Source organism: Mobula birostris, chromosome 18 (genome assembly GCF_030028105.1).
Source record: "Mobula birostris isolate sMobBir1 chromosome 18, sMobBir1.hap1, whole genome shotgun sequence".
NCBI classification, from domain to species: Eukaryota; Metazoa; Chordata; class Chondrichthyes; order Myliobatiformes; family Myliobatidae; genus Mobula; species Mobula birostris.
The window spans coordinates 57,068,026-57,082,859 of NC_092387.1; the positions used below are offsets into that span (position 1 = coordinate 57,068,026).

At 44.6% G+C, this 14,834-nt stretch overlaps 1 protein-coding gene across 5 annotated transcripts in view; it reads right to left on the reverse strand.

Moving 5' to 3' along the window:
* LOC140212137 (collagen and calcium-binding EGF domain-containing protein 1-like) overlaps nt 1-14,834 on the reverse strand; it is a 210,105-nt gene that overhangs the window by 17,089 nt on the left and 178,182 nt on the right. For all 5 annotated transcript variants that reach the window (XM_072282739.1, XM_072282741.1, XM_072282743.1 and 2 more), the window contains one exon: nt 3,302-3,489. In XM_072282739.1, the coding sequence (XP_072138840.1) occupies nt 3,302-3,489 (188 nt within the window). The remainder of the gene's footprint in view (nt 1-3,301; nt 3,490-14,834) is intronic.

The window sequence follows — 14,834 nt, forward strand, 5'->3', positions numbered from 1 at the left end:
GGAAATTCAAAATATAGCAGTGCTGCAGCCTGTAACATCGAAACAGTGAGCTGTTGTCCCCTCCCTTGCTGTGGAAGGAGTGATACCACTCTCTCCCTCGTTAGTGAGAAGGAGAGAGCCTGTGGGATGTCGAACTGTAGGGATGAAAGTGGTTTTTGATGGTCTGTAGCTCGTGACCTCTGGAGGCTTGCTAATGCTTGGAGGGTGGTGGTGAGGGCTGATGCTTTCTGCTGGAATAAGTGGGAGGAGGGGAATGGGGAGGATTGATGCTTTGCTGCTGCTCGTGTGTGGGAGGGGAGAGGGGGCGTTTGGGGTTCTAACCTTTTACTGTCATTCATTCTTTGAGGTTTTTCTTCTGTTTCATGGATGTCTGTGAAGAGTAAGAATTTCAGGTTGTATACTGTATGCATTCTCTGATATTAAATGGAACCATTGGTCATATGCTTGAAGGGAAATATGGCTTTATGGGGGTGGGTAGAGGTACTGAGACTTGGATCTAAGCTGGACAATTCATTCAACAACACAAACATGAGAGATTCTGCAGATGCTAGAAATTCAGAGGAACCAACAGAAAATGCTGGAGGAACTCAGCAAGTCAGGCAGCATCTATGGAGAGGAATGAACAGTGGGTGTTCTGGGCCAAGACCCTTCATCAGGGCTTATTTTGTAAGAGGTAGGAATGAGCAGTACTGAGTAAGGGAATTGCGAGGTTGGTGGGAGCTCTGTGGAGTTGATGAGGTCGGTGATGGTGCAGGAGACAATGGCCTGATGCTCCTGAGAGGGGTCTTTTTCAAGGATTATATAAGAGGATCAAGAAGGCAGTCTCTGCGAGCGTCGTGGAACGTGTAGAGCAGAACAAGACACAGAAGTCTTCCTGGTCATCCACTGTGCCTAGTCCCATCTCCAGCCATCTCGACTCTGTCTGAGACGTCGATGATGGACGAACACACAAAGATATAAGAGGAGGTGTCTGAGAGTTGCCGCCTGGCCCCAGCAAGGTAAAAGCCAGTCCCCCCAGACCACAATAGCATCCTGCGTGTCTGCGGGTTTGATAGTGAGGTTGGGATTGGTGGGGAGAGAGTGGAGGGCAGTGGGTTTCGGTCTGAAGACCCGACTGTTTGTTCCACTTCATGGGTGATGCCTAACATGCTGAGTTCTTCCAGCATTTTGTGTTTGTTCAGTTCATTCAGTAAAACCATGGACTCCTTTATGATTCCCTAAAACCACCGATAACTATAATCAGTGACTGTTCAGTCCTGAGATTATTTCAACCTAACTCTCTCTGCTCACCACAGGGAAAGTACTTTAAATGATTCCAAGATGTCTGTTTTAAAATAAAAGGACCATTCATTGTTCTGGCGCCATTTAAATGTAGGCCTACACTGCAAGTCACTTGAAAGAAGTCTCCTCATTCAAAAATTGCCACTTAGCCACGTAAGATAATGTTCAACCTCTGGCAATGATACAGGTTTTTTTTTAAATGGACTCTCTTAATGGAGGAAAGGGAGAGGAAATTCCAGAGGTCTAAGGCCTTGGCAGCTGTATTGAGTTGCTACTGGAAGGAAAGTTGGCAAAAAAAAATACAAGGGCAGCTTTTCCTCTTGTAGTAATGATTCATGAGCTCAGAATATCCTGAAGTTTTTTTCAGCCTGAGAAGCCCTTTCGAATACTTTGCCCTTGCTGCAGAAAGTGCAGCGTCCAACTGGCACTCAGAGAGACACCCATAAATAGCAGTGTGATAACGACCAGCAAATCTGTCAGCAAGGTGGAGGTATGAGCGTTGTGTCACGCAGCTTTTAAAACCATGAGAGGGATAAATTATTGATGGATGATGCAACAAACAATCTGCTGGAGGAGCTCAGCAGGTTCAGCAGTATCTGTGGGGAGGGCGGTCGGGAAAAGAACCGGCAGGGTTTCGACCTGAAACAGTGACAATTCCTTCTCTTTCCTCTTCCCCTCCCCACAGATGCTGCCTGAACCACTGAGATTTTCCAGCAGACTGTTAGAATTCAGCGTCTGCGGTCTCTCATGTCTCCAGGGACAGACGTCTTCTCTGAATATTGCTTTAAAATGTCCGCCTGTGAATGCCTGTTCAGGCCTTTGCACTATGAGCCTCCTAACGCAGAGGTGAGAGCGCCACCCACTCAGCTAAGACCGGTGTCAGCCAACAATCGGGGGCAGAGGTCAGCAGGAGTCACTTCTAACCAGCTTGTGGCAAAATAAAACTTCCAAGCGCTTCATTTGAACAGGATTAGGTGTGTGGGCACGTGGCCAAGTGGTTAAGGCATTGGACTAGCTACCTGAAGGTTGTGAGTTCGAGCCCCAGCCGAGGGATCGTTGCCTTGAGCTCTGCGACGACACTGGTGCCAAGCTGTATGGGTCCTAATGCCCTTCCCTTGGACAACATTGGTGTCGTGGAGAGGGGAGACTTGCAGCATGGGCAACCGCTGGTCTTCCATACAACCTTGCCCGGGCCTGCGTCCTGGAGAGTGAAGGCTTTCCAGGCGCAGATCCATGGTCTCAAAAGACTAACGGATGCCGTAATAATAGATGAGTGATGTGACCAAAGGCAGAGGATGTCGAGAAGGAATCAGATCCAGGCTATTGAGCCAAACATAGCAGAAGAGAGAGGGTGGAAGGGAAATAGAGCTGGTCTTGCTAGAGAAGGGCAGCACAGTAGCGTAGTGGTTAGTGTAAGGCTTCACCACGCCAGTGATCTGGGTTCAATACCTACCACGGACTGTAAGGAACTTGTACATTCTCTCCTTGACCACAGGGGTTTCCTCCGAGTGCTCCAGTTTCCTCCTACATCCCATAGACGTATGAGTTAGTAGGTTCAATCACAAACAAGTCCTAATGAAGGGCCTCCGCCCAAAACGGTGACCATACTCTTTTCCATAGATGCTGCCTGGCCTGCTGAGTTCCTCCAGCATTCTGTGTGTGTTGCTTGGGTTAGTACATTAATTGATCACATGGGTGTAATTGGGCAGAGTGGGCTCGTTGGACCAGAAGGGGCTGTAACTATTCTGTATCCTTAAATAAAATAAAATAAAGAAGGACAAGGTTTCTGATTGTTGAGGTAAGCAATGGAGGGCAGAGTGATTACAGACAGGATTGGCAGTGGGATTGGACGTGTAGCAGAAGAGTATAACTTTCCCCCTTGGAAACAACCAAACATCAGCTATATATCAAATACTGTAAGTAGTTCATGGCATAATCCGTGGAGATTGATTGATCTGACCAAGTCTTATAAGAATAGGAGACAAAGGCGTGTTCAATAGAGCAGGGAAGATCCAGTCACCTGTTGCTACTGGCAGACTCTGTGGGAAGCACCTCCTCCTGCCCTGATCCCATGTCTTGTGCGTCCAGGGGCAGAGTGTCAAGAGTGATGCCCCGTCGCTCGCCAAATACTTGTTCCTGCAGTTCGATTATATCATGTCTGATGTCAGCCATCATCAGTAGGAGGAAATCAAATGATCCAGGGGGGCCCTGAAAAATAGATTTATCGAATAACAATCAATGATCAATTTTTACAGCAACACCCTGCTTTCCTGTTTACTGAAGTGAGTGGTTTATTCTTTCTATTTCAGATCTTAAAAGGGCAGGTTTGTTCTTTATGTGTGGCAGAAACCCCATGCAGGAGAATGGATTTCTTCGTGCCTGTGAGTTGAGTGAGATATGGACCAGGGTTTGGAGCCAGCAAAGCAAATCAAGATGAGTAAAACCAAAATATCCCTCATGCAACATGAAAGCAGGTAGTTCTATTGTGCATTAAATTATAGTTGAATTAGCAGTGACAATGCTCAGGTCAATTGTTCAAATTTCAAAGTAAATTTATTATCAAAGTACGTATATAACAAGTCACCATATACTACCTTGAGATACATTTTACTAATAGTCATGGCCCTGGTCCTTGACTCTCCAATCTACAGAAATTGTTTCCCTTCCTATCTTATCAGATTTCCTTAAAGTGTTTAATTAAATTCAAGACTGCATATTGTCTTTCATCAGTGGGCCCTCCACTGGCCAGGGTTGACCATGCACGTTGCGTCCTAGTTGTCTATGTGAAACACAAGCCCGGGCTGTAAGATGTGGAGGGAAAGCTGTTGCCCGTGCAGCAAGCCCCCTCTCTGCACACAGCTGATGAATCCAAAGGAACGGCAGAGATCAGCACAGTCTGGCACCAGCGGCATCGCAGGATTTGCCAGTCAGTGTTGGACTGCCTTAGGGGCTCCAGCTCCAGATATTTCCTGGGAGATTGCTACCAAAGCCTTCCCCACGCAAGGCAGCAGAGGTTTGAGATCCGAGTTTTCCTTCTCCTGGATGAGCTGCCAACCACGGCTGGTGAGACCCATCTACCTGAAGAGACTGGTTCTAATGTGCCAGTAACCAGCCTTTGCCCTTTCCCCTGACAGGCCAGGAGCTGGACTTAGTTGTCAGAGGCTATTTGAGATGCACGACATTGGGAGCATTTAATAGGTAGTGGGATCTTATCTCCACTACATCCGTCCGCTATGACAACCTTAAATACACAATTGTCACACATTTGTCAGTATGCAAGTGTAAAAGAGAGTAAAGTGATAGTTACTCTGGATCTGATGCCGCATAAAAAAACACAATAAACATAAAGAACACAATAAAACACATTAAGTATAAGTACATAAGATTAGTTTATAAAAATAGACTGTTTATACATCGACTGACACTAGATACGTAAGGTGACAGGACATGATAAAGTGGTAGTGGTGGGGTGGGTTAATGGTTGATCGACCCGATGACTAGGGGTAAGTAACTGGTTTTGTGTCTGGTGGTCTTGACATGGATGCTGTGTAGCCTCTTTCCTGATGGGAGTGGGACCAACAGTCCACGTGCAGGGTGGACAGGACCCTTCATGATGTTGCTGGCCTTTTTCCGGCACCTTTCTATATGTATGTCCTTGGTGATGGGCAGGCTGGTGCCAGTGGGCTGTCTTAAATAATCACTGTAGAGCCCTCCTATCTACCGCAGTACAGTTTCCAAACCACATGGTGAAGCATGTTAGGATGCCAGACATCCGGGAACGATGCTAAATCATTCTAAATTTCCAGGAATATTTAGGTTTGTCCAGCAATGGTGGATTGTGCTCATTTATTTTATTTTCTAATCAGAAATGTATTTAACCACATTTGGATCCCTACTTAGCCATGCACTGTCAGCTGCAAATATTGGACAGCATCGGGTAATACTTCAGCTTACACTCAGTGGCCACTTTATTAGGTACACCCGTGCACCTGCTCGTGAATGCAAATCTTTAATCAGCCAATCACCTGGCAGCAACTCAATGCATAAAAGCATGCAGATGTGGTCATGAGGTTCAGTTGCTGTTCAGACCAAAGATCAGGATGGGGGAAGAAACGTGATCTAAGTGACTTTGACCGTGGAATGACGGAATGAAACACATCAGAGCAACTACTGTCATTGATCATGTGATGCCACTGACACCAAAGGTAAAACCATAATTAAGATGTCATATTTAAAGCCTCTGTCTATGTGTATTGAGTACTTACTTTCACACATAGCTCATGCACAGAAGCCTGACCTTCCTTTGTGCTACTTGTTTCAAATTCCATTTCTGTTGTCGCTTTATCTCCATGCTTTTGTAGACTTCCTGTGTTGAAGTTAGAGGCACTTGTGCATGTCAATAATCTATGATGTGTAACATCAAAGTTGCATTAAACTGGAGAGAACACGAAGTATTTCCAGGTGCAGCAGCTGTCGCCTTTGTGTCAGTGTTGTTGAGACCGCAGAAAAGTCTTCTGCTTTTGGTATGGAATCACGCAACTCTGTACACGGGTATCATTTGCCATCTCTAGATAAAGTAAACCTTGTAAAATGCTGGAAGCTCTTAGTGGATCTCGTGACATCGATGAGGTTCTTAAGGGTGGAATCTTCAGCAGAATGGAATTGCATGAAAGGTCTCTCTCTCACTCACACAACACAATGCAGTTATACTCATGTGCCGTATTGACAATATGCATTCGGCACACCACACACTTAACCCACATCATGCATGTGCATGCTCTATTAAAGCTAGAATGACAGGCACAGTGCTTAAATGAACAAGAGACGACAGTTAAAAGGCAGATTCTGGACAGCTCCGGATGCAGCTCAGCTAGGTGTGGGCAGGTGAGACTGTGGTAGGCCGATGAATAACTCTGTTCAACCCAACGCTCTTCTGAGGCTGTTCACCTATTACTGATCTCTGCTTCCTACAAAAGCTCCGTGATTCAGAGTCATCCTCTGGAGCAAAAGAACAACAGCAGCAACAGGCACTCACTCATCCTCTTTAACTTGTCCCAGCATTTGTATCTCTTATAACAGAGTAATCTTTTAAAAGCTAATGCAAGATTAAAGATTCAAGATTCAATCGTTATTATTTAAAGAATTAATTGCTCTTTGTCCTTCTGCTTACTTCTACCGAGTCCTAACTTGACCTCCTTGTGTAAGTTTGCTTAATAAATAGCTTCCCAATGACGAGTCACAATTTCCATTTAAAAAGGTTATAGGGAGAAGGCAGGAGAATGGGGGTGAGGGGGATAATAAATCAGCCATGATGGAATAGTGAGCAGACTTGATGGGCTGAATGGCCTAATTCTGCTCCTATGTCCTATGGACTAGTGGTCTTATGGTCAGGTAGCATCTGTGAAAAGAGAAACAGTTAACATGTTATGTCTGAGACTGTTCTTCAGATGCTGTCTGATCTGTTGAGTGTTTCCAGTATTTTTGTTTGTATTTCAGATTTCCCGTATCCACTGTTTTTTTTTATTTCCGTTATGTACCATCCCTGATGTAGCAAAATGAATCAAACAACTTGATCAGGGTGTTATTAAAATAAAATATGATACTGAGAATTACATGGATCTATTAGGATTATGTCATTTGGTACTTTGTGGTTTGATGTTGGGAGCTATGTCATGAGAAAAAGATGGTAGTTCATTCTTACTCAAAGTATCTGGGATGAATTTAAATGCTTCATCTATTTCCTTCTTCTCTTCTTCGGCTGTCCATCGATTTGGATGTTGACTGTGCTGAGAGTTTAGTCTCTGCAGGCACGTTTATGGGCCACAAGGCCAGCACTGTCTCCCACATCGGTTGCATTTGTGATTTGACTGGTCTATCATCGAATGACTGCGTTCATGACCTGCTTCATATTTCTTCTGCCTTTTCTCCTCGATAGCTGGGATTGACTTCTTGACAATGCAGTGCCATCTTCTTCTGTCCAAAGCATCTTTCTCCCAGGTGTTGACATTCAGGTCGGTGTTCTTCATATGGCGCTTGAGCACATCTTTGTAGGGCAGCTTCTGATCACCATGCCTCCTCGTTCCTTCATGTAGCTCGCCGTTGAAAACAGCTTTGGGTAAACGATCATCACTCATTCTTGTGACATGACCAGTCAAACACAGCTGAGAAGCTGTAATGAGCAACTCTATGCTGACTGTCCCAGCACGTTTGAGCATCTCCACATCTGGTACCCTCTCTTGCTACTTGATGTGTAATATTTGGCGTAAATGCCTGTGACACAACACAATCAATTTCTCACAAGCATTTGATACGGTGGACAGAGAAACACTCTGGGAAGTGCTGAAAACTTATGGCTGTCCGGATAGGCTGGTTACAATGATCAAGTTGTTTCATGAGAACATGTCTGGCAAAGTATCTATCGAAGGAGACGTCAGTGAAGCCTTCACCATTAACCACGGGGTAAAACAGGGATGCGTTCTTGCTCCAGCTTTGTTCACACTATATCTTGCTGCAGTTTCGGAAATAATGACCATAATGGACCAAGGAGGAGGAGATGGTAGCGCGATGCAGTGCGCGCGGCCGTTCCCAATGATATCGATTATGTGTTAACTAGAGGGTCGTGCACAATCCGGATTTGATGGAGACAGCCGTGAGAAACACGGAGGAACACCTGGAGTAACTTCTGAAATGCCTGCTTCATTGCCGCTGCTACTGAGCAATCGAGAATCTCCGGAGACGAAGGCCTCAAATCCTCGGCTTTGCCTATTGTCTGTTGCCAGGGCCGGGGTCGAAGCACTCAGCAGAGGTGGTGCTCGGTGTCGGAGAGCTGGTCGGAGGCTCGGAGTTTTCGGACGGACTCGGACTGTGGTCGGATGCTTCCAGGATGCTGCATCGGCAAGTTGGCGGCGCTGGAGGTTTACCGTCTGTGTGAGATTATGGGACTTTCGAGAGACTTTGAGACTTTTACCGTGCCATGGTCTGTTCTTATCAAATTACGGTATTGTTTTGCACTGTTGTAACTATATGTTATAATTATGTGGTTTTTGTTAGTTTTTAAGTCGGTTTGTCATGTGTTTCCGTGATTTCATTCCGGAAAGACATTGTATCATTTCTTAATGCATGCATTACTAAATGACAATAAAAGGGGACTGCGTGTCCTCATGATCTAATCTAATCCAATAACCTGGACAAAAATGTGTACATCAGGACTCGCTCAGATGGAAAATTATCAAGACTCAAAGCCCCAACCAAATCAAGAGAGATATATGTCAGAGAGCTTCTGTATGCAGACGACTCAGCCCTGGTTGCTACTGGTGTTAAGGTGATTAATGTAGACCGCTTCTCGTTTGCTGCCACTCTTTTTGGCCTAAGAATCAATGTCTCCAAAACCAAACTTCTGTACCACCCTCCTCCTCTGTGTAGTCCCAGTGAGACCCAGCCACCAGTCATATCGGTCAATGTGGTCATCTATTTCCTTAGCGGCTCAACGGACACTAGAGAACAGAAATAAGCATAACCAGCTTTGCAATAAATATAAGAAAAGCTCAAGGAGATACAGATCCTCCCCGGGTTCCAACAAGGTCCTGTTACCGAGACCACAGCAACAGTTCACAAATCAGGAAAGTGTCTGCGTTCACTCCCACCTGGCAGAAGAGGCTTTGAGCAGTCAGCAAATGCATCCCGCTGGTCTACAAACACTTGATTGTACGTACAGGCTGTACATTAAATGGGTGTTCACAGACTGAAGAGGGCTTACATTAAGCTTAAGAACATAAATGAGACAGAATTAGACCTGTAGGTCTCTAGTGCCTACTTTACCATTCACACACATCAAGGATGAGCCTTTATCCTTACCATTTTCATGCACAAATCATACATCCCTTGATACATATTTATTGTGACATAGGAGGCCATTCAGCCTGTTGAGTGTATGCAGCACACTCAGAAAAGTCTGATCTATTCTCCTGTCAACTCCCTTCAGATTCTACCACAAATGCCAGGGATAATTTGAGGCTGTCAATTAACGTACCAGCCTGCGTGTCTTTGGGATGTGGGAGATACAGAAAAAAACCCCATGCTGCTGTGGAGAGAACACGCAAAGTCCTTACAGTCCCGGATGTTGGGATTGAACAATGGCTGTTGGAGTTGTGAAGTAACTCATCGAGAGATTTTGCTACTGAGCTACCTATTCATTCGTATCTAAAACTCTGATACCCAAAAGTTTGGTCACAGAGGTGGAATCAAACAAATCTCCTAAAGGAGGAATACGAGATGGAGAGCTTTATTTAGAATAGAATTAGGCCCAGTAAATCTGCTTCGCTATCCCATCATGACTGATTTATTATCCATCTCAACCCCGTTCTCCTGCTGTCTCCCTGTGATCTTCGCTGCCCTTACTAATCAAGAACCTGGCAACCTCTGCTTTAAATATACCCATTGGCTTGGCCTCCAAGGCTGTCTGTGGCAATGAATTCCACAGATTCACCACCCTCTGGCTAAATAAATTCCTCCTCATCTCCATGAGGAGAAGCTGTGCTCTCTAGTTCCAGGCTCCCCCACTATAGGAAACATTCCCTCCACAATCTAGGCCTTTCAATATTCGCTAGGTTCCAATGAGATTCCCCCATTATTCTTCTAAACTCCATGAGGTACAGGCCCGGAGCCATCAAACACTCCTCATATATTAACCCGTTCATTCACGTAATTATTTTTGTGAACCTCCTCAGGATACTCTCCTATGCCGAAATATCTTTTCTTGGATAAGGAGCCCAAACCTGCTCACAATACTCCATGTGCAGGCTCACCAATGCCTTATAAAATGCCTTGTAAAACCCAGCACTACATTTATACTTTTATATTCTTGTCCACTTGAAATGAATGCTAACATTGCATTTGCCTTCCTTACCACCGACTCAGCCTACGTTAACCTTCAGGGAATCCTGCACAAGGACTCCCAAGTCCCTTTGCATCCGATTTCTGAATTTTCTCCCCGTTTAGAAAATATTCTATGCCGTTATTCCTTCTACCATGAAATATGGTAGATGCAAGGTCAACTGTGTGTGTTAGAGCAAATAAACTTGGGGATGAGTAGACGGCTGAAGTGAGAGGTGCACAGAGATATCAAAGATAACAAGCGACAAGATCATACAGGCATCAGTCAACAGGGTAGAGTTTTTAAAATCAGGGCACTGATTCATCAGCAGACAACAGTGGTCATTTAGAAGGTATAGTGGACAAGCAGGAGGTGGTGTGCTGTCTTAGACAGCAAAGTTTTGGGTGATCTGTAGTTTGCAGATAGTAAAGAGAGTTGCAGAAAAAAAATATACCTTGGGATGACATCCAGGAAGGTGTTTCTAGAGGTAGTTAAGGCTTGAGCGAGGGTTTCAGCAGCCGGCAAGCTGAGACAGAGATGGGGCAGAGTCGAATGCTGCAGAGGTCAGAACAGATGGGCTTAGAGATGGTCTGGATATGTTCCCTGAAGCCAATCTGAAGGTGAAATATGACACCAAGGTTGCAAAGAGTTTAGTTTTACTTCAGAGCTTTGCCAGGGTGAGCATTGCTGGAGGTGTAGAAGAACTCTCTTGTACTGGATTAAACCAGTAAAGGTTTTTGTTCTTACTGATATTGATAGTTTTTATATTCTTACTGACAATGATGGTTATGCTTATTTATGCTTTTTAGTGTGTGTTATGCCTCTTTAGAAATATATGGAGCATTTACATTCATCCCAGATACTATGAGTAAGAACCATACTCCATCTGTTTCTCCATAGAATAGCTCCTGGAATATTCCAATTTCAGTTTATTCCACTCGCTGTTCCTTTCCTCCCTTATTCCCAGACTGGGGTGTATGGGAGGGAGGGGTAGCAACTCTGGTGGGGGAACATGTCGCATCCTTTTCAAGGCAGTTAGTCCACCTTTGGTTCCCACCTGGCACTCAGCTCTCACCTGTGGCTCCCCATAGCTGTTTGCATGCGACAGCGGCCACACCCCGGGCAACGGCTTCAACAAGCCGGCTAAACCAGCTGAGGGTAGCCGACGGGTCTCAAACCCTCAGTGAGATAGGCAGTTCTCTATCCCAGCATGTGAGGACAGACTCCGGCGGATTGAGCGGACGAGACCAATGGAAGGTCCAATGGTCAAGAAGGCGGCCTCTGCAAGCATCGTGGAACGTGTAGAGCAGGACAAGACACAGAAGACGTCCTGGTCATCCACTGCGCCTAGTCCCATCTCCAGCCGTCTCGACTCTTGTCTTGCCACTGGATCCAGATGGGAATTGGGAAAAGAGAGTGAGGCTGACGCTGTGCAACTCTCCCTGACTTAAATCCAACTCAAGCGCTAGTCTCGACACCATCATAAGCCGGCTGGTGGCGTAGTGGCATCAGCGCTGGATTTCAGGGCGAGATGTCCCAAGTTCGTATCCAGCCAGCTCCCTTGCACGCTCTCCATCCGTGCTGGGTTGAGCGTCGAGCTAGCAACTCGACCTCGTAAAAAGTACTAATGGTGTCGAGGTCTTCATCGATGACGGTGGACGAACCTTATTCCCAGACTGACACTCAAAAGCTCCCCTGAAATCCGCTCCAAACTTAGGAAACAAATTTTCGCACTTAGAGGGCAGTGAGAATCAGAGGAGATGTCAGCTTAAAAGGCTATAACTGAGATTATTAGGCAAGAGTTGAGACGGTTATGTAACCATGAGGTGGAGTTAGAGAAATTAGGCACAATCCAGTTGAATGGCAGAATGGATCTTTCAATTCATCCATTTAGAGTCATAAAAAAGTACAGCACAGAAACAGGCCCTTCGGCCCATCTAGTCCATGCAAAACCATATAAACTGCCTACACCCATCGAAATGCACCAGGATAGCCCTCCATAACCCTACCAGCTATGTACCAATCCAAACTTCGCTCATTCCACAATCTCACGACCCCCTGAGTGAAGAAGTTTCCCCTCCTGTTAAGCTTGTCACTTTTCACCCTTAACCCATGAACTCTGGTTGTAGCCTTAGCACATTTATCAGAATGCGTTGCCATGGGAACTGCCAACATTTATTGCCCAGCTCAATCTTCCATTGAAAAGATAATGGCAAGCTAGCTTCTTCAACTAAGGCAGTAATAGAAGAGTTATTAAACAATGGAATGGTCCACTAGGTCATTATAGTTACGAGCCACCCATACTGCAGCAGATGTGGAGTGCTATGAACAGTGGACTTTCCTGAAGGCCATTAGTGAGCAAGGTCGGTTTTACAACAGTCCTTAACATTAGTCACCATCAAGACAATATTTTCTTTAAGTATTCTTTTATTTTTATATTATTTTTAACTGAAATTAAATTCCATCTCTCCCACAATGGGATTTGAACTTGTTTCTGAAAATTGAAAAAAACTGTAGATGTTGAAACTCTTAAACAGAAACAGAAAATGCTGGAAATACTCAGCAAATAAAGGTTCTTCAACCTGAAACCTTGACATTATTTCTCTTCCCACCAATGGTATAGCCTGACCTGCTGTCTGTTTCAATGGGTTCCATTTAATATCAGAGAATGTATACAGTATACAACCTGAAATTCTTACTCTTCCAGCATTTTCTGTTTTTTTTAAAGAAAATTCTCCAGGTTGTTAGTTCAAGTCTCTGGTTTGCTTGTTCATTAACTTAACCACTGCCCTGGGACTATACTATGCCCAGCTGTTTTTATATGCTGCAGAGCTAATTCATCTATCAAAGTCCACAACCCAAGAATGCTAATTCAAAGTCTAAATATGATCGAAGCCATTCTGGCTAGTGCACCCTAATCTGGACACTGAAACAGGGAGGTGTGATGGTTATTTTTCCACTGAACGTATCTCTGTTCATTCATCAGTTCATGTCTGTCATGAGCCTATCCAAAATTAAAACTTGGGACTTACACAATTCATCTTACAAATGAATTCCATAAATTCTTCAAAAGGTTTTCATCAAATCAAGGATATACTGCTGAGGTTTATAGGGCATTGGTCAGGCCGCATGTGGAATATTGCAAGCAATTTTAGGCTCTGTATCTAAGGGAAGATGCACTGACCCTGGAGACTATCCAGAGGTTCACAAGCATGATCCCAGGAATGAAAGGCTTAATGTATGAGGAGTGTTTGGTGCTTCCGGTCCCATACTCACTGGAGTTCAGGAGGATAAGAGGGGTTCTCATTGAAACCTATCGGATACTTCAAGGCTTGGATACAGTGGACACAGAGAGGATGGTTCCATAAATAGGAGAGTTTATGATCCAAAGACTCAACCATAAAATAAAGGGACGTCCCTTTAAAACTGAGATGAGGAGGAATATCTTCAGCCAGAGAGTAGAGACCATCAGGAATTTGTTGCTATAGAGGGCTATGGAGGCAAAGTCACTGGGCATATTTAAGGCAAGGTGTGACAGGTTCTTGATTGCTAAGGGGGTTTAGGATTACAGGGAGAAGGCAGCAGAATGGGATTGGGGAAGAAAACAGCCATATTTGAATGACAGAGCAGTTCTCAATGGGTCAAATAGCCTAATTCTGCCCCTATGTCTTATGGTCTTAATTTTCCTTCTCTTCCAAGACAACTTGTCACTTTACAGCATTGGCTTGTCTGGATAATTGTGTTGACATCTTATTCCTAATTTGGTCTGTATTTTGAAAGATACCTTGTGGTGACATTGCCTAAACTAACCAATTGCAGGTTAGTTAACTCTCAGTGTAAGAATTCACGAGACAGGTCCTTCAAACTTCTTTTGAGCATCCCCAATGTGTAACAATGAACCTTAAATAGAATTCCATATGAAGTGACTGCTTTCCTTTCTGCATACTTCGCCATTAAAGAATGCATAGCTTTTGTCCTCCAAAGTACTAAGCTTTGGATACATAAGCCTTAAACGCACCTTAGGGGTGTGTGCTTAGCCCACTGCTCTACTGTCTATATACACATGGCTGTGTGGCTAGGCAGGGCTCAAACACCATCTATAAATTTGCTGATGATACAGCCATTGTTGGTAGACTCTCAGGTGGTGACGAGAGAGCGTACAGGAGCAAGATATGCCAACTAGTGAAGTGGAGTCGCAGCAACAACCTGGTACTCAATGTCAGTAAGACGAAAGAGCTGATTGTGGACTTCAGGAAGGGTAAGACAAAGGAACACATACCAATCTTTGGAGAGAGTGAGCAGCTTCAAGTTCCTGGGTGTCAAGATCTCTGAGGATCTAACCTGGTCCCAACATATTGATGTAGTTATAAAGAAGGCAAGACAGTGGCTATACTTTATTATGAGTTTGAAGAAATTTAGCATGTCAACAAATACATTCAAAAACTCTTTTAGTCGTACTGTGGAGAGCATTCTGACAGTCTGCATCACTGTTTGGTATGGAGGGGCTACTGCACAGGACCGAAAGAAGTTGCAGGAGGTTATAAATCTAGTCAGCTCCATCTTGGGCACTAGCCTACAAAGTACCAGACATCCCACCCTGCAAAAACTCATTTCAGGGAGGTAGCACCATCAATTTGCGGGAGACTCCTGAAACTTCCAGGAGAAGTGAGATGTCTGCAAT